Below are 26,021 nucleotides of genomic sequence, written 5' to 3' on the forward strand. Positions count from 1 at the left end.
ACTGCCCACAACAGCTGCATGGCTGTTGCAGTTCAGCAGTGTGAAGGCTTTGCCTGCATGACGACTGTTCTGAGGACTGAGATCCAACCCAGCAGTGACGGTATGCGGCTTGAAGGAATGCAGCCTCTCTGACTGGTGCACTTGCTTAAGTAAATGTTCAGTCACGATGATTCACTTCAAGTCAAAGTGAAACTTTTCCGTAAGAATGACTTATGTGATCATTTTTATTTCAGATTCAATGTATTTAAAGGTATATTCCTTTCCATCAGTGTATGCACTTAACTGTTTGCAGCAGGAACAGCAAAGGAAGAGGAATTCTTGAGAATTTTGTGTTTTGTTTGAAATTTGGCTAGACTCTGCTGGGCAGTGCTGGCAGAACGCATGTTCCCTGGACTTCTTGGAAAAATTACTCAGCCACATCTGGAGTGCCATATCCAGCTCTGGGCTCCCCAGCATAAGAGAGAGATGGAGCTACAGGAGACAGTCAAAGGGCTGCTAAATGTCAGACAGATGGGACAGCTGCACTGAAGGAACAGATGACAGATTCTGGTATTTGTCACATCACGTCACAGTGAGAGTGGTGGGATAAATGCCAACACAGGTCAGATGTTTGTTTTCTGTGTAGTCAATGCTGTCTAGGTAAATTGCAGAAAAGCAATTTCTAATCAATGGTTTTGATGATTGCAAACTTAGAAAACAAGTACTCTTGGATAGCAATAACAAAAACTATTTCAGTATGTTACTTAAAAACAAACACTAATGGACAGACCTTCAGGAGTTAGTCCTATCACTTTCTAAAATAAATAAATCAAATTATAGAATGATATGCTTTAAAGTTCATAATGGTGACTTTGCACTCCTGATAAATTTTGTAATACTCTGGCTACAGGTTCTCCTGGAACTTTAAATGATTTCCTTTGGATTTTTAAAATTCTCTGCACATTGAGGTGAAAGCCCAGTACTGTTTTAATTTTTATATATCTATGCATATATGTATGTGTCTATATAGATGCACATATTACTGTATAATTACTGTATTTTATAATATTTAATTACTTGGTATTTATATAAGCTATGCATTTATGTAATATGTATGATTCAAGTGCAGTACGTCTACGTTTTAGTACTATACAAAGGAAATATGGTAGGAACCAGTTCTTGTTCTCAGATCTGCTTTTACGTTAAAAAGAAAAAAAAAAAAAAATGATACCAGTCTGATGAGCATTTTAGTTATCTGGCTTGTACTCTCCCCCCTGAGAAAAAGGATTTATTCTCAGTCTTATTTTTTCACCATAGTGACTAGCATTATAAATTTAACTTATAACCATCTATTATGCCTTTTTTTCCTGTTCCTTCTCATGCAAACCATGGTGGAAAACAATACTCAAAAGCTTCTAAAAAAATTGCTTGATTACTTGCATCTCCAGTCCCATCTCATGGAAGAAATGTTTAAATGGTGTTACAAAAAAATAAGATAGTATCCTGGTTTTGGAAGAAAGTATATAGGAATTAAGGTGTTGGATTTGAAACCTTTAGGGCAGAAGAATATTGCTTTCTTGGATCCCTGATGAGTGTTGACATGTATTATCGTATCTAAAGTAGATGTTTATCACCAGTTAAGCTCTAGAATTACTCAGAGACCCAGGAAGCTAAAGTTTCTTTAGGTTCCAACCTTTGAGCTTCTCAGAGCTGTCCAGTTGAATTCCTTTTCCAAATTCTAATCCAGCACTAGGAGGCAGGGGTACACTGTAAGGTCGTTTACATTGATGTATTAGAGATGTGTAGTTCTTGGATTAATGACTGATGGTACTAGGAAATACTTCTATGATAACTGAATATAGCTTTAGAGACACGAAGTTGAAAAGTGTTAGCAAATGCTAATGATCGTAAAGTCTCATGGTAAATTTAAGCAGCTTGTCTTGTGCACGTTCTTAGTCCAAAAACACCATTTAGTTTCCTGTATGTATAAAGGGCCTTGTCACATTGAGAGAGGGAGTTAGGAGAATACAATAAATCACTAACCTTTTAGAAAAGAATTTACTAAATTTTAGAAAAGGGGGGAACTGGGAGAGGAAGTTAGGTGAATCTTATCAAGTAGAGATAAAGTGATAGACAGCATGAAACTAGGATGTTCAAATTAATTAAAGCAAGAAGCCTTGGGCCCCAAGGTTAGTCTCCTAATAAGAGTGTGAGCCTATCTTAAGAAATTGGTCCTGCGGATAGACAAGAGCCAAAGAGCAACTGAGTCTGCACAGAGACAAGAGGTCAACTAGCGGTGACGAGGAAGAGTCATCAATCTTCATCCCCTTGACCCCCAATGACCACCACCAGAATACACTGTGCAAGCGCAGATGGGAGGAGTTTATGGAAATGACTCCTTGGAACTACTTTTAATATGGAGCGGGACAGGTTATGAATATGTATAGGTGTATTGTGAAACTTCATGCATATGTAACACTTTACTGCATAAAACCAAGACAAGTTGCTGTGTCAGGTGCACACGACTTTGGCGGGACTAACCCCTGTGCTGCCCAGCGCTGAATAAACATACCTGCTTTACAATCTTACTGATTGTGGAGTCCGTTTTCCGCAAGTCAACATCTTCCAGGTAAGTGTACCAGAATAATCACAGAATTGCAAAATCCAACAATCAAGATCATGTTCTTGAATCAGTTTGATTAAAACTTGCTTTAGCTCAGGGTTTTAGGCTGGATGTAGCTTTTATGGTTTAGCTTCCAGGTTTAAGTGTACCAAAGAAAATCTGCAGCTCTAGTCAGTCTTGCTTTAAAAACAATTGTTTCTACTTCTGCCCAGATACCAAAGAGAACCCAAATACTTAAGGCTGATCAAGAATTCCAGTATTCTGAGAATCTACTGCCCTGCAATTATCAAGTGGGGCACTACAGATGTTAAAATTGTATAGCTATTTACAAATTACCACTAGTTGAACTGATTTGCATATATATAGCTATACATAAACTGAAAATGATTTGTTCACTGTTATGTGTAGTAAAGATCCAGATCGCTTGAGCTGATTATGTCCTCATTCACAAAGTGAATGAAACTAGGACTGACGGATTATCTCCTCATTCACAAAGTGAATGAGGAGATAATCCGTCAGCTGGAAAAGAAAACAGTACAGAGGCATCTTTTTGGTTAATTTTTATCATTGTGTAAAACCTAGTATTCTAGCATTTTGTTCTGTATTTTCAATAGAGATTTAAAGGTGGTTTTGTTGATGCTGACAAAACTAATCTTTATTTCATTCCCTGCAATTTACATTCTAGGAGAAATACATACAAGATTTTCATGTGCTGTACTTCTAGCAAGCCCTAAATCACTTGCACAAGCACAGTCTTCTCATTCGTATTGCTGAAGCTTGTGTATTTAAAAAGGATGGTAGAATACAAAGGAGCTTGATGTACCTTAGTTGCATTTCTGACTTGCAGGGGAAAGTAAATGCTACTGATGTGGGGCAGGCCATATAATTAATTTTGTCCTGTATGAAGGAATTTATTGTAGGCAGAATTCTGAATTGTGTGCAAGTCAGGTGAGTTTTTCTTTACATGGAGATGCTTTAAATAAGCAGTTACTGCATGCTACCTCTAAATGTTCCTTTCCAACTTCTACAAGTAATACCATTTAATCATCAACTACCCTCATTATAATAGTAAAAATCACGCTCTAGGCTGTGAGACCCCAGCCCGACCAGGAATCCTTCCACTCTGAAGATGTGCAGAATGATTCTGTCATGTTAGCTTTATAATTATGTAAGCAGTCAGAGGCTGGGGGATTGTAAAAACATAAAGGTATTGATAAGAGATTGTATAAAGAGTGGCACAGAAAATCCGTAGGTGTGCCAGCCTTGTGGAAAACCACATGGTACTCAGACTTGTGCAATTCTGAAATAAACAATATCTCAACCTAGCGTATCGATTGGCTTATTGTACGTTGGGTAATGAATCCAAACTTTTTATCAGACAACAGAAGCAGCCCCCAGGGTATTCATAGTCCCTTGATCCACAAACAAGAAGTGCAGAAGCAGTTTTACCATTCACACCTCTATTTGCTCATGGGCTCTTCCTCATTCCAGAGAATTAACTGATAATTGTGTTTGCTCAAGTTTAGCCCAGTACAGCCAGCAAGATGACTCAGGGAGGAGGCAGTATGGCATTGACACTCAAAAAAGGTGTGTGCAGTCATATTCAAATTTGGAAAGCTAAGAAACAAGTTTTCACAGAAAAAATACACAAGAGATGGTCACTATTCTACAAGTCATAGACTTCAGTCTGGTATTCTCAGACAGCTCTCTTGCTGCTTCCTTCATAATATGAGACCATCACATTTCCAAAATACTCTTTTCTGCTACTTAGAATACTTTGCTCCAGTTATATTGCAAAGAGTTCTTACCCTTGGCAGCAACCAGCCTCATAGTTGCCAAAGCTCTAATTGTATATAGTTTGTGTTATAAGAAACAGGTACTAATTTTGCTCAAGTTGCCTTTTGCCACTAAGGAAAATTAGGAGTACTTTCATAGGTGAAGGAAGGGGAGAGGAAAAAAAAAATGCACAAAACTTTGTGGGATATGCCTTTTTGCATGTATCCCAAAACGAAGAGTCAGATGCTGAAGTTCATATGCTGGAACTTCAATTACCTTTTAAGAAACTGGGGATCCAGAAGCTGGATGATGAGGTTTTAAGTAGCTGAGGGTACTTACTCCAATAAAAGACAAGTTTGTGGAAAAAAAAAAAATGCATTTTCTTCATGAAGAGAATACCACGTTGAAGTTGGGAATCTTAGTACTTTCCAGAAATCTTGTGGTAAGGATTTGGTCCTAAATCTTGAGAAATTATAGGATCCTGAGACAGTAAGTCAACTCCAAGAACTACAGGAGAGGATGTGAATGTTACCACCTGTCATTAAAAATCAAATACCCCAACCGATGTGGTGGCAGCAGCAGCAAGAGGAGAGGACGCACAAGCAGGCAGAACTGTCTGTCAAACTCAAGTGTAGGAAGAAAGGGCGGAGCTGGAACCTGTAAAGACAGGGTCATAGAGGACAGATGACGTAATAAGGGAGTGGATGAGTTGAAAACAGTCAAGGAAGTGGAGACGGTCTAGAAAGGAGTCATTTCATGCAGTAGAAATAAATTGCCAACAGTACAGAAAGCAATCTTTCCGTTTTGGAAAGAACCTTTTAGCAAAGCAGTGCTCCCCAGCCCACTATTTGGCCAACATCCTGCAAAACAGTATTTTATTTTTTGGATTTTCACACCTCATTAGGCATAATGTACTGATTCTTCACTGGTTTTCATTCCTGCAAAGAGTCATTTTTAAACATATAAAGTGTTGGAGAATATCAGGACTCCAAGTGAATAATAACACACTTAGGATTTCAGAGCTTTATTAATTTAATAAGAAGCTTTATTAACTGTATTCAGAGGGAAAGAATGGCAGCACCTCTCTCTGTCCTCGTGTTCTCTACTCGGTTGTTGCAGAGACCCGATTTACACACTGTTTCAAAATAAGGAAAGAGGTAAGGAAAAAACATTATAACATTAACAAAGTCAAGTGCGCTTTCCTGGGAAGGATGGACTCCAGAATATCATTTAGATCTTAAGAAGGAAGTACCCATTCCTGGAAGGGGTGGACTCCTTAAGCATCTTGTTAACTGCCACAATTGACACCCTGGTTAGACATGTAGGAGTGTCACACCCAGTATTATTAGCTCAGAAAACAGGAATAATCAAACTGCTAGGTTTTGGTTGAAAACGATGTTCTTTTTGCTAGGTAAACTTCTTCATCAGACCTCTTATATCTTAAATATTAGTGTTTTGTTGTTGTTGTTTTTGTTTTATTTTGTTTTCCCACCACACAGGGACTCCATTTTTAGGACACGTTTCAATTCTGAAATTTTCATTTAGAAGCCAGCCTGGACTTTTTGTGTCACAGGCACTGCAGAGCCTGCAGGGTGTTAAATGAGGTGCAGAGTGTGCCTCCTGCAGCCACCACAGCCCATGCCAGGCTGCTGGGGCCCTGCCCAGTGCCCTGGGGTTTGCCCAGGCTGGGGGATGCTGCTGCTGCTTTCCCCTTCGCAGATTCAGCCAGTAGCAAATCTGAGCACATATCCCAGTGACAATGTCCCAGAGGGGGTGAAGTGAGATTAATATGTATATATTCCATTAATATAAGTACCCTAGCAGTAACCCTTGGTGTGCAAGCTAGGAGGAGCGATCCCTCTTGCACCCAGTGCTGCAATAAACATACCTGCTTTATAACTCTCCTCAAATTGTAAAGTTTGATTTCTGCACCTCACAGCTGATACAACAGAAGTAAGGGAAAACATCCATAGGGACCTGGGAAAAAGTTTGGGAAGTGGCCCCTCATAAACATAATGAGGTTCAACAAGTCCAAGTGCAAGGTGCTACACCTGGGTTGGGGCAGTCCCAGACATAAGGACAGACTGGGAGAAGAACTCATTGAGAGCAGCCCTGCAGAGAAGGACTTGAGGGTTCTGGTGGACGGAAAGCCTGACATGAGCCAGTAGTTTGTGCTTGCAGCCCAGAAGGCCAACTGCATCCTGGGCTGCATCAACAGAAGAATGGGCAGCAGGTGGAGGGAGGGGATTGTCCCCCTCTGCTCCACCCTTGGGAGGCCACATAGCATCATTAAGGTTGGAAAAGTACACACTTGAAGTATTGCATCCATGTCCGGCAACACCAACACAAAAAGGATGTTGATCTGTTAGAGTAGGTCCAGAAGAGGGCCATGAAGATGATCAAGGGGCTTCTTCTCCTATGAAGACAGGCTGAGAGAGCAGGGGTTGTTCAGCCTGGAGAAGGCCCTAGGGAGACCTCATTGCAGCCTGTCAATACTCAAATGGGACTGGTGAATTAATGGAGAGCAACTTTGTACATGAACGAATAATGATAGTACACTGGCGGATGGTTTTAAACTAAAAGAGGGGAGATTTAGATTAGATATTAGGAGGAAATTCTTCATTCAGAGGGTGGTGAGGTACTGGGACAGGTTGTGCAGAGAAGTGGATGCTCCATCCCTGGAAATGTTCAAAGACCAAGTTGGACAAGGCCCTGGTCAACCTGATCTAATGGGTGGCATCCCTGCCCATGGCAGGTGGATTGGAACTGGATGATCTTTAAGGTTCCTTCCAACCCAAGGCATTCTATGTTCCCTCAAGTACCTGGCATGGCTCCTCTGTCCACCTGGAACCCCTCCCCAGACTCCAGGCCCCTTTTTGATCAAGATAAACCCACTTCAAGGGTCACTCATTGACTAGCTGATCCAGCTTGAAGCTCACTGCAAATGCACACACGTACACACTCATCCCTCATGCATGCCACAGCCACAAGTGTCCCTGGGCATAGCAGCATGGACCCACCTGATTCCCTGGCCTGACGCCTCAGCCCAGACCCAAAGCCCCCATTACTCGCTGGCTTGTCCAGCTTAAAGTTTGCAGGTGAATGCACATGTACACCCATGCAGGCCAGTTTGGTGATGATGCAGATGCTCAGGCCCCCCAGCAGCCAGCACCAGGCTGTGACCCATGGCCCTGATCCAGCTGCTGGTGCAGAGCCTGCACTCACCTCACACCAGTTGCCCCCAGCAGCTCTTTGGGAGCACACAATGCTCACTCCCCATGGCTGGGAGGAGAAGACCCCCCAGTCACTCCAGTAGCTGATGCCAGGACCCCACTGGACCCAGTAGGTGGCACCACAGGACAGGTGCCCACTCCTCCAGTCTGACTGGCACCCAGTCCACCCAAACAAACACACACAAACACCCCTGAGTTAAAAGCAAAATAATGAGAAAGAAGTAGATAGGACAGACTGCGGTGATCAGATGCAAACCAGACAAGTGTACATCCCATTTTGCCTGTGAACCACCATTTTACACTTTTTCTGCCTGCCCCCTCTATGTTCCTCCTGCTTCCTTTTCAACTTGCACTTCCTACATGGGTTTGCAGTGCTCTGCAGTTTCCAGTATCCCTCACAGTCCAGGGTCCCCCTGGTTTACAGTCTTATCTGTTGCAAAGTCCATGTTGATCCACCTAGAAGTATTTTGATAGCTCATCAACTAGTGTGACTGAGAGTGATTTTTTTTCTTGTCATTGTCTCCATGTTCGTTTTGTCAGGTCTGTGCCTTAGCATTTTGCATATTGTTCCCCTTTCTTTTCTTATCAGCCTGATCCAGAAATCCTCACTCAAACCATTGCTTGATTCAACAGTCCCACATCCTGTCTCTTCTCTTACTTATTACAACTGTTCAGGTTTGTTTCTGGTCATTGTCTACTAACTTAGAAGTCCTTGATCAAGATAAACCTGCTGGAATAAACCTTCCACGTTCTCACATGCCCTTACCAATTAGTGTGACCAGACACCAGAGATACTGAAGCAAAGCAACAGAAGGGTAATCCTTGCAGGTCCAGCCAAGACTACGTAGGATTACACTGACAAGTGCAGCAACTCTGATCCTGCAACTCCCTTCCAGAGAAGTGGGACTGTAAAACGCAGCATGCTAGGGAAATATAGACCCATCTTATAGACCTATAAGACCCTTTAAAGGTACTTAGCAGTAGTACTAAGTCTGCTCCATGAGTGCATCCTTCCCAGGAGATGAAACAAATGGCTGAGAACTGCTGTGCTAGAAGAGAAAATGATACAATTCTTTCTTGTTCTTTAACAAGAGAGAGGGAGAATGTCAGATTATGTGATAAAAGCTCATCTGCCCAGCCACAAAAGAACACAGAAGCATGATGACAGGTGGTCATCCCCTGCAAAACACACTCTGATGTCACTGCCCCCAACCCCACCATCACTTTGACTTTACAGCTGCAATCTGTTTGCTTTATTCTGAGAAAACGAAACACATGAAGAGGGATGGGAGGTTCCAGCTGCTCAGGACACCCAGGTCTCTGGGGAAGGCCCAAATGCCTGGGTCCTCAGAGGGCAGAGGCTGGGGAATTGGAGTTTTCTGGAGGAGCTGCCAGGCCCAGCAGCCCCCGGGCAGTGGTAAAGAGGTTGAGGGGTGCAGCACCATCGGTGATGAGGGTTGACTGGAGTCCCAGGCCTTGCAGCAGCTTCACCTGGAGATGGGCACAGTGCTGGTCATCCCTCCCAGCACACCACAACCCTGGCAGACCATACCCTCTCCAGCGAGTCCAAGCAGGCACTGCCTCCTGGAAGCCCTATCCTCCTTGAGCCGCTTCCCCACTCAGACCTGCCCCACGGAGACCCCTCCCCACTCAGACCTGCCCCATGGAGACCCCGCCCCATGGAGACCCCTACCAACAGCCTGCCCCCCAAGGCTCAACACCCACAAAGCCCCACCCGCTCCCAGGGATCCAACCCCCCCAAGCCAGAGCCCAGCCTCTGCAGCCTCCACCCCTCCAAGAGGCCATACCTGATGCCACGCCTCCCACAAAATGGCCACACCCCTCTTAGGGCACACCCCCTCTTAGGCCACGCCCTACTCACCTGCAGCTCAGGCCCAGCCCGGGCGATGTCCCGAATGGTGTCGGGACCCAGGGCCTTGGCCACCTCCCGCACCCGCGAGGCCTCCACATCCGCCAGCGCCTGGGCCCGTGCCGCCTCTACCTCCGCCCGGGCCCGCTGCGCCTGCACCTCCTGCGCCTGCACCTGCTCCAGCCGCTTCAGCTCCGCCTCCTGGGGGTGGAGAATGCATAGGGCCCGCCCCCTTTTGCTGGAAGACACGCCCACCCACCACAGGCCCCTCCCACTGAGCCCATGGGCATGCTGCTCATAGGTTATATGCCCCATCATAGGGGGCAGGGCTAGAATGGGACACACCCCCTAGGACAGCCCCACCCCCTCATCCCAGCTCCTCCCCAACCCCAGGCCACCTGAGGCACAATTAGCCCCTCCCCCTTCCGTCAGGCTCCACCCCCTGCCACCAGGCCCCACCCCCTCCCTTCAGGCCCCGCCCCCAACGCACCGTCTCTATGGCGATAGCCTCAGCCTTGAGCTTGGCCTGGAGGATGGCAGCTTCACCCTCGATGCGGGCAGCCTCCGCCCGGGCCTGAGCCTCTGCGCGTGCCACCCCCGCGCTCTCCACCGCTGCGCTGTGGGGCTGCGTCACACACCGTGCCCGCCACGGGCCGCACCCCCTCCCACCGCACCTTCCACCCCCAGCCCCACACCTCCACCCCAGTGCCCTCGGGAAGATGGAGGACCACAGGACCACCCTGGGAAAGCTGCAGAGCCCCAGCACACTGTGGGGGGATGGAGGGCCCCGGTACACCCAAACCCACTGAGGAAGACCTCAGTACATGCTGGGAAGGTGGAAGAACCCGGTGCCTGTGGGCAAGCAGAAGCCCTCAGAGCCCCCAGGGCAGTGCATAACGAGGAGATGGCTGACCTGAGAGCCTCGAGCTCCAGCAGTTCTCTGCGTGCCCGCTCAGCCTCAGCCTGGTCAAGGAGGCGCTGTCGTTCCAGGCGTCCTCGGGCCTCCTGCGCTAGGCGCTCTGCCTCATGCCTGTTGACAGAGACCAAGGGATGCGAGATGTATCCCTTTGTTAGGCATTGGAACAGGCTGCCCAGGGAAGCGGTGGAGTCACCATCCCTGGAGGTCTTTAAAAGACGTTTAGACGTAGAGCTTAGGGATATGGTTTAGTGGGGACTGTTAGTGTTAGGTCAGGGGTTGGACTCGATGATCTTGAGGTCTCTTCCAACCTAGACAATTCTGTGATTCTGTGATGTATGGGACACTGGGGACAGGGTGGGACACAGGCTACGCTGGAGATATGGGGGAAACTGGGGGTGTGGGGAGGCAATGAGGATATGGGGCATGTTGGGAACATGGGGAAACAGGGCATGCTGAGGGTATGTGGCATGTAGGAGATGTGGAAACACATGGAAGGAAGTTTTGGGACATGGGGGATATGGAGGACATTTGAGGACATGAGGGATGTGGGGAAGACAAACGGGGATATGGCAACACAGGGCATATGGAGAGCCAAAAGTAAACATTTGGGGACATGGAGGGACTTTTGGAGAATCAAGGGAGACCTGTCATTGGCCTCCTGGGAGTTAGTGGTGATCCTAACAGCAAACTGTGAGGTGCACTGGAGAAAGACATGGGACATGAGGTGATATGGGGAAACATGGGGACCTAGCAGCAGCCTCCTGGGAGTTGGTGGCAATCTCGATAGCCAGCTGGACACTGCGCTGCAGGGCATCGCGGGTGCGCTGGTCCACAGGCTCCACACTCTGGATGTCGACGCTTGTCACCACCAGCCCATTGGGGGCAAAGCGGAGCTGCTCCCGCAAACGCCCACTCTCATCGAAGCCAAACACAGCTGAGCAGATGAGACGATTTGAGTTCTGGGGACATTGGGGACATCAGCGTCACTTGGGGATGTTGAGGCCGTTGGGGCAGTGGGGACACTGGGGAACATACAGGGCTTCATTGATGCCAAACAGAGCCGAGCAGAACAGCCTGTTTGAGTTCTTGGGACATTGGGAAATTCCTGATGTCCCCAGTGACTCTTGGGCACATCAGAGGCTCAGGGGGACAACGGAGACCCAGGGTAATATGCAGGAGCCACAAGGTTATGCCGAGTGACACAGAAGGGGCACACGTAGTGTTGGGGGGTTGGGGGGGGATGTTGAATCTGAGTGGACCATGGTCACACATGCAACATAGGAAGACATGTGGGGGCATAGGTGACACAGGATGGTGCACCAATGACCCAGAGTACCATGGCAGGAGGAGGGGGTGGAGGCACTGGTGATGCAGGTGAAAGTGGGGGTACTTGGGCTTGACCAAGGGAAAATATGTATGACCAACAAGACCTTGTGGAAGTCATCAAAGGTGACGGCAGCAACAGCACCACGCACACGGGAGGCCAGGGCCTTGCAGGCATCACCCACAAAGTCAGGGACACTGAAGAGGCGCCCCAGATCTTTCGGTTCTTCTGGTACCTCGAAGTGCCTGCAAGGAAAGTGTCCTCAGGTCTCTCCCACGCCAGAGTGCTCCCACCCTGGTCCTTGATCCTGGCCTGATCCTACTCCCACTGCCATAACCCACCTCTGTCCCAGAACCACCAACCAAAGGCCAAAGCATCAGTCTCTACCCAACAGCCAAGCTGCACCTCCTGGCTCTAGCACATGCTCCCTAACTAAAGGTTTTGTCCCCAGTGATGACCCAGGATCTGGTCTGTCCCCATATTGTTGTCAGTGCCTCCACCAGATCCTGCCCCACCTCCTCCTTGTCCTCCTAGCCCAGTCCTGCCCAAGCAGCATCACTGCCCAATAACCCCAATGCCACCCACAGCCTAACCATGACCCCACAGCCCAAGTCCTGACCCCACAGGGCTCAAGGCCCTATCCCCAGTGTCCAAGACTATCCCAAATCCAACCCCACCCCCAGCCCCTAGCCATGTCCCCAAGCCTCAAGCTCAATCCCATCCCACACCATTTACCTGAGATGGTTCCAGGCCCCCACCCTCATCACCCATCCCCATGGCCCACCAACATAAGCCTCACCCACCAGTTGTAGGCCAGCTGGAGCTGGAGGCGGGCATGGTCAGCAGTCTCGATGGTCACGATGTCAGCACAGAAGTCAGGGCCAAGGCGGAGGCAGAGGCTGCGTCGGGCATGGGGCCGCTTGGGGCGGCCTGCTGAGAGGGACAGGACCGTCAGCTGCTCCCCAGGACCCAGCACCACCAGTTCAGGGCCCAGCACCACCCTGCAACACAGCAAGAACATGCCAAAGCCATGACACATAGGTCCCAGCACTGTCACACGCACCACGGAGACCAATACCACCCTGGCACATCAAGGACATGCTGTGACACATGGGTGAAGGCACAGTCACACTGGAGCCCAACACTCCCTTGTGTTGTAACAAGAACATGGAAAGGACATGGGTCACATGCTGAGGATACAGATCACAAGATGGGGACACACCAAGGACTTATCACAGAACCACAGAATCTCAGACTGGTTGATGTTGGAAGGCAACTCTGGAGATCACCTTGTCCAAGCCTCCTGCTCAAACAGGGCCACCTAGAGCCAGTTGCCCAGGACCATGTCCAGACAGCTTTTGAATATCTCCAAGGTGGGAGATTCCACAACCTCTCCAGGCAGCCTGTGCCAGTGCTCAGTCACCCTCATAGTGAAAAAGCAAGAGGGAATCTCTTATGATTCAGTTTGATCCCATTGTCTCTTGTACTGGCACTGGGAACCACTGAAAATAGCCTGGCTCCCTCTTCTTTGACCACCCCGGCACTCAGGTATTTATCTACATTAATAAGACCCAAGCCTTCTCTTCTCAAAGCTCAAAAGTCCAGCTCCCCCAGCTTTTCCTCCAGGAGACGTGCTCCAGGCCCTTCATCATTTCTGTGGCCCTTCATTGGACTTTCTCTGCAGGATGGGCAGGTCTCTATTGTAATGAGGAGCCCAGAACTGGATGCAGTGCTCCAGGTGTGGCTTCACCAATGCTGAGCAGAGAGGTGCATTACCTCAACCTGCTGGCAACACTTTGCCTAATGCAACCACTAGCTGTCACTGTGGCAAGGGCACATTTCTGCCTTATGTTGGACTTTGTGTCCACCAGGACCACATTTTGCAGAACATTTTCTGCAAAGTTGCTCTGCAGCTGGGCAGCCCCAGCATATATGGTGTGTGGGACTGTCCCTCCCCAGGTTCAGGACTTTGTACTTGTCTGTGTTGAACTCCATGAGGTTTCTGCCTGTCCAGTTCTCCAGCCTATCCACGTCCAGACCCTCCTGTGTTACGGCAGCAGGACCCTCTGGCATCTCAGCCACTCCCCCCAGCTTTGTATAAATCACAGACTGGCTGAGGATCCACTCTGCCCCCTCACTGTCCAGATCATTACTGGAGGTGTCAAATATGACTGGAGTGAGTACTGATCCCTGGGGTACACCACCAGTTACCAGCCTCCAACCAGACTCCATGCCACTGGTCACCACTCTCTGGGCTCAGCTGCTGAGCCACTCTTCAGTCCACCCTGTTCTGTGCTCATCCAGCCCAGGCTGCAGCAGCTTGCCTGTAAGGATCTTATGGGGGACTGTGTCAAAGGCCTTCCTGAAGCCCAGGCAGACCATATCCACCAGTCTCCCCTTGTCTACCTGGCCAGTCATTTCATCACAGAATGCTACCAACCATGTTCATCAAGCCTGACTTCCCCTTGGTAAATCCACGCTGATGATTTTCCTGTCCTTCCTGTGCCTTGAGATGGTTGCCAGGATTAGCTGCTCCATCACCTTCCAAGGGATCGAGGTGAGGCAGACGGGCCTGTAGTTCCCTGGCTCCTCCTTTTTGCCCTTGAAGGAAAGTGTAGCACTTGCTTTCCTCCATTCTTCAGTCATCTCTCCCAGTTGTCGTGACCATTCAAAGATCACCAAGCAAGGTGTTGCAATGACATCAGCCAGCTACTTCAGCACTTGTTGTTGCACCCCATCAGGGCCTATGGAACTATATATACACCCAATTTGCCTAAGTATCCTCAAATCTGATCCTCTGCCACCAAGGTCATGCTTTACTCCAGGCTTTCTCCCTGGTCTCCAGAGCCTAGGATACCTGAAGACTGGTGTGTCTGATATAGACCGAGGCGAAGGTGGCATTCATTCCCACAGCCTTTTCTACATCCTGTGTCACTAGGTCCCGTGCTTCATGCAGCACTAGGCCCATATTTTCTTTTGTCTTCCTTTTGCCCTTTCTGTACTTGTAGAAGCCCTTCCTGTTACCTTTGACATCCATTGCCAGATTGAGCATTGGCTTTCCAATCTGCAACCCTACATGCTTGAACGGTGTCTCCATTTTCCTCTTAGGTTACCTGTCCCTGCTTCCATTTTCTGTATGTTTCCTTTTTGTGTGTGAGTTTGGCCAGGCTTGTTTATCCACGCAGATCTCCTGACATTGTTGACCTACTTCCTGCTCTTGGGATGGACTGCTCCTGAGCTTGGAGGAGGTAAGCTTTCAGAATCCCATAGGACTCTCACAAGCAGGTCTTTGGAGAAGCCAGTTTGCCCTCCTAAAGTCCAGGCTTGTGATCTTGCTTTTTGTCTTGCTTCTTCCCCTCAGGAGCCTGAACTCCACCATCTCAGGGTTACTGCAACCATGGCTGCCTTTGACATTCATATCCTGCAACTGAACACAGATCTCTAACTCCTTTTGTTGATACCCCAATGCTGCATGCACTAGGAAACAGACCCTTCAGAAGAGGCTCCCCAATGTGCTCATTTCCCAGAAAGTGTGTTTTCTTTCCCCATAATCATGTCCAGAGGGTTGGACTAGCTTTGGCAGTCCTTCCACAGCATCCTGGATCCAGGCTCCTAGCAGACAGCAAAAGAGACCAGGTTGACCAATGGTTGCCTCCATCCCCTGAAGCATGCCCACCAGCATCACTCACCAGTTCCTCCCAGTGCTCCTACATGGCTCAGGATCAGTCTGCCCAGATGTTTCATTTGAAAACACAGCCAGATCCTGACTCCTCAGCTTTGAGAGCAGCAAACTTATTACACAGCTGCAAGCTGGGGAGCAGGACAACTCCTCTTGGCATCAGAGATCTCCAGCTTCCAGCCTTTGCCTTCCTCAGAGTTTGCACATACCAATCTGCTAGGAACAGGCTCTGTCTAGCTCACATGCCAAGGACATGCCATGACATGGAGGTCCCTGCTCCTGCTCCCCAGGGCCCAGCACCGCCAACTCAGAGCCCAGCAAAAGCCTGCAGGGTCACATGCTACAGATATGCCAAGGATATGGATCATACCCAAGGACATGCTGCAGACACATGCTAGGATACATGGGTCCCCACGCTGTCACCCAGTCCTCAGGGCCTAGAACCACCCAACAACACACCAGAGACAGAGATGAGTGGTCTAGACACATGAAGGACATGCCATGCCAAGTGTCCCAGCATTATCACCTGCTCCCTAGGCCCCAGTACCACCAGTTTGGAGCCTATTACTACCCTGTACCTGCACACACCAACTTTATGCCATGGACACCGTCCACTTGCCAAGGACACGCAATGACAGGTAGGTTCCTGAACCACCTGCTCCTCAGGGCTCAGGACCACCAGAATGGGGCCTAACACTATCCTGGGCCAGTACATGCTGATGACACACCAAGGACATGAGTTACATGCCAAGGACATGCAATGACATGCAGGTCCCTGCATTGTCACCTGCTCCTTAGGGCCCATCGCCAGCCTGTGGGATCACACATCAAGGACAGGAGTTACGTGACAGAGACTGCCAAGGATGTGTTACAAGTCCCTACACTGTCACCTGGTCCCCAGGGCCCTGCATGGCCAACTCGAAACGCAGCACGACTTCACACCCTGTCAAGGACAAGCAAAGGGTCACATGCCAAAGTACACTGGGTCTGGCTGGGATGGAGTTAATTTTCTTCAAAGCAGCTTGCATGGTGCTGTGGTTTGCATTTGGGACCAAAATAGTGTTTATAACACACCAAGGTTTCAGCTATTGCCGAACTGCACAGCACCAAGGCCTTCTCAGCTCCTCTGGCTGCCCTGCAAGCAAGGAGCCTCAGGGTGGGCAAGAAGTTGGGAGGGGACACAGCCAGGACAGCTGACCCCAACTGGCCAAAAGGCTATTCCAAACCGTATGATGTCATAAAAGTTTGTATTTTATAAAAGCTGGGAGAAAGGAGGAAGAAGGGGGACATCTGGGATGCTGGCACCTGTCTTGCCAAGTAACCATTACACTTGATGATCCCTGGGAATGGCTGAACATCACCTGCTGATGGCAAGGAGTAAATGAACTCATTGTTATATTTCTCTTGCTTGCACACAGAGCTTTTACTTTACCAACCAAACTTTATCTCAACCTGAGGCTTTTCTCACCTTCACCTTTCCAATTCTCTCCCCCATCCCACTGGGGGATGTGAGCAAGCAGCTGCGTGGTGCCAAGTGCCAAGCAGCCTACCAGGGTTAAACCCACAACATAAGGACGTGCCTAGGACATGCCCAGGACACACAAGTCCCCACACCATCACCTGCTCCCTGGGGCTTGGCACCACCAACACTGGGCTCTGCATCGGTCAGTGGGGCCACCTACCACAGATGTGCCAACAGTAACATCATCTAAACCCAGCACCACCTTCTGCATCACCTCCGTGCCCGAATCTTCCTCCTGCGTCCCCCCCACCATATCCACCACGTCCCTGCCCCGCCATGCCCACAACCACAGGTGCTCACCGTGCCCGCCGCTCCCGGTAGTCGTAGACCTGCACAGCAGCGTTGTGGGGCACCTGGTAGGTGACAGCGCGGGTGCGGTCACGGTGCTGGACCTCAGCATCCGGGCTCGAGGAGGAGGGGATCCCAGCATCCAGGCCAGTGCGGTCTCCACGGGCTTCGGCCAGCAGTGCCTCCACCCCAGGGGGCAGCTCCTTCTCCCACAGCTCCTCGGACTCCGTCAACATGTAGGTCTGGCCCGTCACCACCCGCACCTGCATTCACACCCACCTCATGGTGCTGCTGGGCTGGGACGGCCGCTGGGGGCACTGGGAAGGGATTTGGAGGGCACTGGAAGCACTTGGAGGGTGTATGAAGGCATTAGGAGGGGCACTGGGAGCATTGGGAGTTTGGGGGCACTGGATGGGTATAAGGGACACTGGGAGCACTAGAATGGTGTGTCTGGGGACATTGGGAAGGTCTGGGGGAACTGAACAGGGGTTTGAACACACTGGAAGCAGATATATGGGATACTGGGAGCCCTGGGATGGACTGTGGAAGGTGACGGGGGGTACTGAAAGGGGGTCCAGGGTGCACTTGGAGCATGTCTGGGGCCACATGGGATACTGGGAGCACTGGAAAGCAGTCTGTGGGATACTGGGGTAGGTTATAGAAAGCACTGGGAAGGGAGCTGGAGGCACTAAGATGGATTTTGGGAGCACTGGGAGAGGGTCTGGGGATACTGGATTGGGATATGGGGGCACTGGAGGAATGTGGAACACTGGCAGGAGAACTGGGAGCACTGGGGGTGGGAGTGGAGGGCTATAGTGAGCTCACTATATTACTTGGTCTATAGGGAGTCCTGGCTGATTTGGAGAACTACGGGGAGCTACGTGCATTACAGGAAGCTACTGAGGGCAATGGGGAGGACCTAAAGGCATCCGTGGGGGCTGCACGGTGCTATAGAGGGCTGTGGGTGAGTGGGAAACGTTTATATGGGACTACAAAGGATTACTGGGGGCTATAAGGAGCTGCTAGAAGTCTACAGGGAGCAGTAATGGGATTATGGGGAGCCACAGAGAGCTAAAGGAGGCTATAAGGCAGCTATAGGAGACATTATGGGCTATAGGAGGCCACAGGAAAATCAGCTACAGGGAGCTACGAGCTCCAGGGGAGCTAGAGCAGCAGGGCAGGCACCTTGCCAGTGCGGATGTCGCGCACATAAATGCCCTCGTTGTCAGCTAGGGCCACAGCCTGGCGACGTTCCAGCACAGCCACCTCGGCGGGCGGCACGTACTCGAGGGGGCCCCGGGCCAGCCAGCGGTCACCTGCGCGCCGTATCACCTCTGTCCCCTCCTGGAGATGTGGGGATACCATCAGCAACCAGCCTGGGGACGCAGGGACGCACGGCCCCCTACCCAACCCCTAGCTGGGGACATGGGGACAGACGCACACCTCATGGCCCTCTGCTACCAGCCAGTCTGAAGGCATGGAGACAGGGAGCACCCCCACAGCCTGCCAGCTTGGGGACAGCACCCCCTCCCATTGTCCTCTGCCACCCACCTGGCTTGGGGACCCAATGATAAAGACAGATGTCCCCCCAAGTGTCCCCTGAGACCCCCATAATCCCCCAGACATCCCCCACATACCCACCTGCCCCCAGGTACTCGACCATCCCCCATGACATCCAGCCACCGGTGGGTCCCCCAGTTGTCCCCTTTGTCCCCAAATCACTCCTGGTTGCCCCGGGCATCCCAGGCTCCCTGGACCCCCAGTTTCTCCCAGGTGCCTCCAGGTGATCCTGCAAGCCTGGGTGCCCCCTGGGTCACCTCACTGGTGTCCTTGATCGTCTGGAGTGCCTGAAGCAGTAGACCCTCATCCTCAGAGAGCACAAAGACATCCTGGATGCCATCCTGGAGCCGCTCGCCTGGTTGCAGAAAGAAGGACCTCTCCCCCTGGGGACGTGGGAATGTGTCACCAGCAGGGCAAGGAATGGCAATGTGGTGAGGACACGGGGCAGGGGCATGGGGTACGGTGACACACAGTACAGGGATATATGGAAGGGGGCATTAGGGCCCCTCAAGGATTCCTTTGGGTCCCTGTGGACCACTTTTAAGACCTTCAGGGAAGTATACAGGTACATCAGGGACAACTTCAAGTCCCTGGGGACCAACCATGGGCTGCTGTAGAAGCTTAGCATCCCTCATCAACACACTAAGGTTAATTTAGGTGTTGTAGGGTCCTTTGGGACCACCACTGAGATATTTGGGGATGCCTACGTGTACATCAAGGCCACCCATGGGCTCCTTGGGGGCACTCGGGGCACCTCAGGGGTCATGCCAGGATCCCTCAGGGATAACTTTGGGACTTTAAGGGATGCCTCAGAGATGCATTAGGGTCCCTTGGGGCCACCTTTGAGACCTCTGGGGACACCTATGCATATACCAGATTCCCTCAGAGGCATCTGTGTGGCCCTTGGGGCAACCCTCAGGTCCTGAGGTCCACACTTGGAACCCCTGGGGCACCTTACTGTCCCCCGCTGATACATTAGGGGCACATTATGTCTTAGAGCTGCTCAGGACCACACCTTTGCTACCTGTGGAGAAGCTAAGGCCACATTAGGTCACCTGCAAGTCCCTGGGGTGCCCACCTTGATCACACGCTGCTGGCCCAACTGGGGCTGCCCGTTGGGCCCCACGGGGTCGAGCACCACGCAGTACTGCCGGGGACCCAGCGTCGTCACCTGCACCTCAGCCACCACCTCCTCAAACACCTCTGGGACGTAGGCCTCGCTCTGCTGCTGCGTCACCAGCCACTCCTCACCCGTGCGGCGCACCCGGCCCTGTGCATCCTCAAAGGTCCGTACAGCTCGCAGGTGCAGGGCTTTCTACGGGAGGGAAGGACAACAGTGGGTGATGGGACACCAAAAGCTGGCCCCGCCAGGCCTTGTCACCTGTGTGGGCAAGGTGACAGGGTTATGGGACTTCAGACTCGTCCCATAGGGTCCTTGTTATGTGTGGGTGAAGGGAAGACAGGGATATGGTGGATTGCAGCAGGGCTGGACCCTCTAGAGATTCCTTGTTACCCACAGGTGCAGGGAAAAAGGGGACACAGTGGGCTCAGAGCAGGGGGAATGGGACCCTCAAACATATCCCCAAGGAGCCTCGTCACCTGCGGGTGCAGGGGGCACAGGGGGGTGATGGTACCCCACACCTATCCTGGAAGGTCACTTGCCACCTTGGGTGCAGGAGAACAGGGACAGAGAACCCCAAAACCCATCCTGAAAGGTCCCTAACACCTGTCTGTGCCCGGAGCATGTAACAGGACCCCCAAATCAGGTCTTTGTTACCTATCAGTACAGCAGAAATAGGGTCATGGTGAGCTGGTGGGGACAGGATACCCAGAGGGTCCACATCACCCCCTGAGGCAGGGGGAACAAAGACAGCATAGCTGAGGGGGACAGTGCCCCTCACACAGTCCTCAACACCCATGGGTGCAGGGGGCATGGCAACATGGTGGGTTGGAAGGTCCCCCAGCGGGTTCTCATCACCCATGGGTGCAATGGGGACAGTGCCATGATGGATCAGGGGGATAAGACCCTTCACCCACCCTGGAGGATCCTTGTCACACCCACGGTTGCAGGAGAATAGGTACACGGACCCCCAAACCCAGTCCAGAGGGACCTCCAGAGGCACCACGGGCATGGCTACGATACTGGCTCAGGTCCTGGAGAGTCCCTGTCATCTGCAGGGGCAGGGGAAACCACGGGCAAGCGTCACGATGCCAGGTACCTTGTCAGTGAGGACGTAGGCGTCCACAACGTCGACCACCTCCTCGTAGACACCAGGCAGGTAGGCACCCACCCGCTTCACCAGCCACTCCTCCCCTGGCAGCAGAGGGATGGGGCTAAGGATGCTGCAGTGCTGGGCAGGGTGGGGACTGGGAGTCCCAGGGGGACTGGGATGGGATGGGTTTTGAGGGGACTTGGGCATATGCAGGTCCTAAGGGTGCTAAGCATCCTATAGATCTTAGGTGTCCTAAAGATGCAGGGAGCAAAGGGCCCTAGGGGGCAGATGGGAGAATCCTAAGGGTGCTGGAGGTACTGGTAGTTATGGGAGCCCTGTGGGTGCTGGGAATCTTGAGGGGCTAGGGGCTAAGACAGGGTCCCACAGGTGCTATGGGAGAGGAGGGAGGTTATGGGGGGGGGGTTGGATGGATGTGTTGGGGATCACAGGGGCGCAGTGGGGTCAGACAGGGATGCTGGAGGTGCTGTAGGGTGAGAGGGAGTGCTGGACAGTGGAATGGGAATGCGGGAAACCCCAGGCAAGCTGAGGGATGAGGCAAGTGTCCCACACATGCTGCAGCATGGGGAGGGGTGCCCAGGCGTGCTTCTGAATAACACAGAAATCCCATGGGTGTTAGGGGGTGACACAGGGCTCCCAGTGGTGCTGGAGGGGTCCCATGGGTGCTCAGGATGCTGGCAGTCCCAGGAGGGCTGTCAGACAACACAGAAGGTGCGTGCATGCTTAGAGGAGACACAAGGATTGCGGGGGTGCTTGGGGTCCCAGAAGTTCTGGGAGATGGGTTGGGGTGCTGCAGGCTCCAGGAGCACTCTCAGATGACACAGAGCTCCCATGGGTGCTGAAGGGTGACATGGGAATCACAGAGGGGCTGGAGGGGGAGAAGAGGATCCCAGGGTATGGGGTGTGGTGTCCCAGGGCTGCCTTCAGGCAACACTGGGTACTGAGGGGGGGACACCAGAGGCACAGGGTGACACTGAGCCAGCCAACACTGAGTGAGGGCTGAACCCAGGAAGCCGCCGTGGCTACCAGGGAGTCCTGGAGTGTCACCGGGTGCAACGGGGTGTCCACGAGTGCTACCTGTGACGCGGCGGATGCCCTGACGGTCGAGGCACTCCTTGCGTGCCCGCAGGCGGATGGCCTGGTTGTGCCCGATGACAGTGGCCTGCAGCGTCTCCACCACCTCCACCTCCTTGCGGGGGATGTAGGTACCTGCATGCAGGCAGCACCATCAGCCCCCAGCTCCCTGAGCTCTCCCCAGGGGGTCCTCAGGAAGGTGTCCCTGCTCACCAGGACCCTCGAAGAGCCACTCGTCGCCTGCTACGAACTTGTTAGAATCCTCGTCCTCAAAGTCAAGCAGGGCCCGAAGGTGCAGGGCGGTGTCAGCCAGCACCACCTGCAGTGGGGTGACACCCTGGGGACACAGGTGTCAGAAGAGAGTTGAGTGAGACAACGTGGGGGCATGGGCATCGTAGTGGAGGTGTGGCAGATGTGGAGGGTGAGAGGGATGCTTTCAGGGGTTGTCCTGGGGGCACAGTAGAAGACACGGGGACACAGAGGGGTCACTGCAGGAGACGTAGATGGGAAGTGTCACTGTGGACTAGGTGGGGACACGGGGTCACAACAGGGCTGTGAGGGTAAGGGGGGTACAAGGGTCCTTGCAGGGAAATGGTGGACATGGGGGTCACTGTGATGGACCTGAGTTTAACCCTGGGGACTGGGACACAGGTTTTCACCATGTGGGATGTGGGCGACAGGCTGGGGATGGGGACAGTACAGGGGCACGAGTGACACTTTGGCGACAGAACACACTGAAGGGATTGGAAACAATGCAGGGACACCTTGGGGAGAGGTACACAGGCTCAGCGCAAGGACAAGGATGACACACTGAGGGGGAGGGGGCTACAGGATAAATTCTGGGCCATGAGATGGCTAGAGCAGGTATGGAAGAGAACGGGGAACTATAGGGGCTATAGGAGCTGTGAGAAACAAGAGGGGGATTAGAGGAGCTCTAGGGGCTATGGGTAGCCATGGAAGGTTACAGAGATGTGCTACAGAGAGGGATTGTGGAGTCTAGAGAAGTTACAGGAGGCTAGGGGGTGGGAGAGTGGGAGGGAGCAGAGGAAGTACAGCGGTGCCAAATGAACTGTAGGAGCTACAGGGGTGCTGAGGAGCCTCTAAAGAGCTGCAGGAATACATGAGCAGGTAGCTGGAAGGATTACAGAAAAACCCAGTGGGCTACAGGAACTCTAAGAGAGCCATTGGTGAGCTAGAGGTGTTCCAGGGGTCATGAAGGGCTAAAATAGCTGAAGCAGCTATAGGGGACCACAGCAAACTGCAACTAAGCTATAACAGGCCACGGTGGGGCTAAGAGTTATAGAAGACTGTCATATGCTACAAGAGCTGGGTGGCTGTCTGTAACTACCAGGAAGGCTACAGGGGCCTGGGGGGGGCACTGCAGGGAGGGCGGTGTTACAGGTACCTGCTGGAGCTCCTCGCCAGGGTACAGGGGGAAGGGCTCCTGGGCCAGGCGGACATCGAGGTCAGCGTGCCGCAGACGGACCTGTCCCGCGCCATCGACCAGCACAGCCCCCGTAGGGCTCCGGGCCACGGGGTTGAGCACCACACAGTAGTGGCGGGGGGGCACCATCACCATGCGTTTGGGCGCAAACACCACCCTGTGGATACCCCCACACTGCTCCCCTCAGCTCTACAGAGCCCCCAGGGCCCTATGGAACCCCTCAAGTCCTCCACAGCCCCAGTCTAGCCCCACAGCCCTCCTATGGCCCTCTACAGCCTTATGGAACCAACTCGGTCCTATAGAGGTCCTACGATCCTACAGAACCCTCAAAAAACCCCCAACAGCCCCACAGAGCCCCTGCAGCCCTGTACACCTTCCCCGTCCCAAGGGCCCATGAAGTCCACATAGTCCTATAGAGACCCCCAACACCTCCCACTGTCCTAAAGAGCCCCCGCAGAGCTTCCTCAAACATCACTCACAGCCCTGTAAATCCAGATCACTCTGTAGCTACATAAATCCCCCCCCACCCCATAGCACGAATGTTTTGTAGTCCTGCCAACCACAGCATGGCACTCCCACCCCACAGCTGCCCCCCCCGCCATAGCATCCACATCTTTCGCTGTAGGAAGGAGACTGCCCCAAAGCACCCACCTCTCGTGGTCCTGCCTGATGTAGGTGTGGGGCCCAACCTCCACACGAGTGACGTTACTGTTGAGGTCCAGCACGTGGACATAGTGGTAGGGGGGTATGCGGATCACAGGGTCTTCCATCGGGTAGGAGGCTTCGCCGTGCAACAGGAGACTTTGCCACGGGGACGGGCGAGCTTGCTGTGGGACAGAACAGCCTGCTGTGGCTCACCGTGGGAGTGGCAGGCCTTGCCACAGGCCAGAAAAGCTTAACCTGGGGCAGGTGAAGTCCCTGGCGGGCAGATGAAGTTGCCACGGGGTGGATGAGATTGCCAGGAGAGCAGAAGACCTCGCCGTGGGGTAGGAGACCACGTCACGGCTCACTGAGAGACCTCGCCACGGGCTCTGCGGTGGGGTGAGAGACTACATCATGGGACAGAAGGGCTTTCCAGGAGGCAGATGAGCTCGCTGCAGAGCAAAAGGACCTCTCCAGGGAGAAGACGAGCTCACACCGTGGGCTGGGCGACCTCGCCACGGGGAAGACGAGCTCACCGTGCCTCGGGTAAGCTCGCCACGGGCTGCGGCACCTCAAAATGGCCGGGAGACCTCGCCCCGGGGCAGGACAGCTTTCTGCCGGGCAGACGGCCCCGTCGCGGGGCAGAAGGAGACCTCACCTGGGGCGGCGAAGGAGATGAGCTCGCCGGGGGGGGGGGGTCAGGAGATCTGCCCTGGGGCACAGCAGCAGGCGGCGGAGCGGAGGGAGCCCGGAAGAGCTCTTTGCCTTTGCCCTGGCCCAGCCCTGCACGCAAGGCAGAGCCCAGCCCACCGGGGCCGCCCCACGGGCCGGGATCTGCCCCCCACCCGCGGCGGGACTGACCCCAGGCAGGGCGTGCCCACCCCCCCTACCCCTACCAAGGCGGATTTACCCCCAGGTAAACGCGGATTGACGCAGGGCAGCCCCCGCTCCCCGAGGCGGATCTGCCCCGGGCGGCTCCCCGTTTCTCCGGGCACACCCCGGGGGGGCCGCGGGGCACGGCCGGGCTGGCTCCAGCAGCGGGCACAGCCCCGGGCCGGGCCGGGCCGGGCCGGGCCCCCCCCCGGCAGGCTCCAGCCCGTCGCTAGGCGACCGCCGCCGCCATTTTGCCGGTCGCAGGCGCCGCTCCCTTTGCCCCCTTCCTCTCTCATTGGGAGGGGCTTGGGGGGGGGGGGGGGGAGGTTTGTGATTTGTGGAAAAACTCTACAACTCAAAGCAAATGAGTTATAAAGTAGGCATGCGGTTTATTTCGGCGCCGGGCGTGTCCCAAAGGCATAAAGCAGCGACTTGCTGTGGTGATATGCAGTAAAAAGTTAGGCACGCAGGAAGTTTCCCACTACGCCTATGCATATTCATAACCTATCCCCGCTTTGTATTAAAATTAGCTCCAAGAAGTTATTTCCTTAAACTCCTCCATTCTGCGCCTGTGCAGTGCCATCGCAGTGGTCATCAGGGGGGTCGTGGGGATGAAGGCTGATAACTCCTCTTCATCGCCACTAGCTGCTCCCCTCCGGCTTTGGACAGACTCAGCTGCTCCTTGGCTCTTGCCCAAACCACACGGTCGGTCTCAGCTGGTTTTTTGAGACACGTTCCCCATTTTTGTCAGGAAACGTCCTCTGTGAGGGGCCCCGAGATTCCTTGTTTTGGTTAATTTGCACAGCAGTAAGCAAAGACACTCAGCGATGTCTATTTTAATGTGATTAGGCAAGCCTCCGTTCTTCCATCCCTGGCTTTAACAATAATGATTACTTTATTTAGAAATCATTAATGTGATTAAACAAGCCCCATTCTTCTAACCCTGGCTTCAGTGGGGGGCAGAGGAGGGTGACACGGGCTGAG

The 26,021-nt window shown here is 52.5% G+C and overlaps 1 protein-coding gene across 4 annotated transcripts; it reads right to left on the bottom strand.

The window, feature by feature from the left end:
• Nucleotides 1-8,849: 8,849 nt before the first annotated feature.
• LOC309891460 (major vault protein) lies at nucleotides 8,850-25,230 on the bottom strand. Of its 4 annotated transcripts, none has more exons than XM_082785826.1 (17): nucleotides 25,075-25,230; nucleotides 24,174-24,349; nucleotides 23,484-23,679; nucleotides 22,292-22,415; nucleotides 22,082-22,213; nucleotides 20,993-21,087; nucleotides 19,852-20,088; nucleotides 19,031-19,156; nucleotides 18,399-18,557; nucleotides 17,226-17,476; nucleotides 12,528-12,725; nucleotides 11,831-11,969; nucleotides 11,148-11,359; nucleotides 10,395-10,511; nucleotides 9,972-10,098; nucleotides 9,494-9,682; nucleotides 8,850-9,102 (listed from the first exon to the last, which is right to left on the bottom strand). In XM_082785826.1, the coding sequence occupies exons 2-17, from the start codon at nucleotides 24,290-24,292 to the stop codon at nucleotides 8,959-8,961; spliced, it is 2,565 nt and encodes an 854-aa protein (XP_082641952.1). In that variant the 5' UTR covers nucleotides 24,293-24,349; nucleotides 25,075-25,230; the 3' UTR covers nucleotides 8,850-8,958. The 4 variants fall into 4 exon arrangements, with proteins under 4 accessions (XP_082641952.1, XP_082641953.1, XP_082641951.1 ...); XM_082785827.1 differs by lacking the exon at nucleotides 25,075-25,230 and adding an exon at nucleotides 24,823-24,956; XM_082785825.1 differs by lacking the exon at nucleotides 25,075-25,230 and adding an exon at nucleotides 24,823-24,956 and having other exon boundaries at nucleotides 24,174-24,553.
• Nucleotides 25,231-26,021: the final 791 nt, after the last annotated feature.

The sequence above is a fragment of the Aythya marila genome (assembly GCF_965140915.1).
Source record: "Aythya marila genome assembly, contig: HAP1_HAP1_SCAFFOLD_235, whole genome shotgun sequence".
In the NCBI taxonomy this organism is placed as follows: Eukaryota; Metazoa; Chordata; class Aves; order Anseriformes; family Anatidae; genus Aythya; species Aythya marila.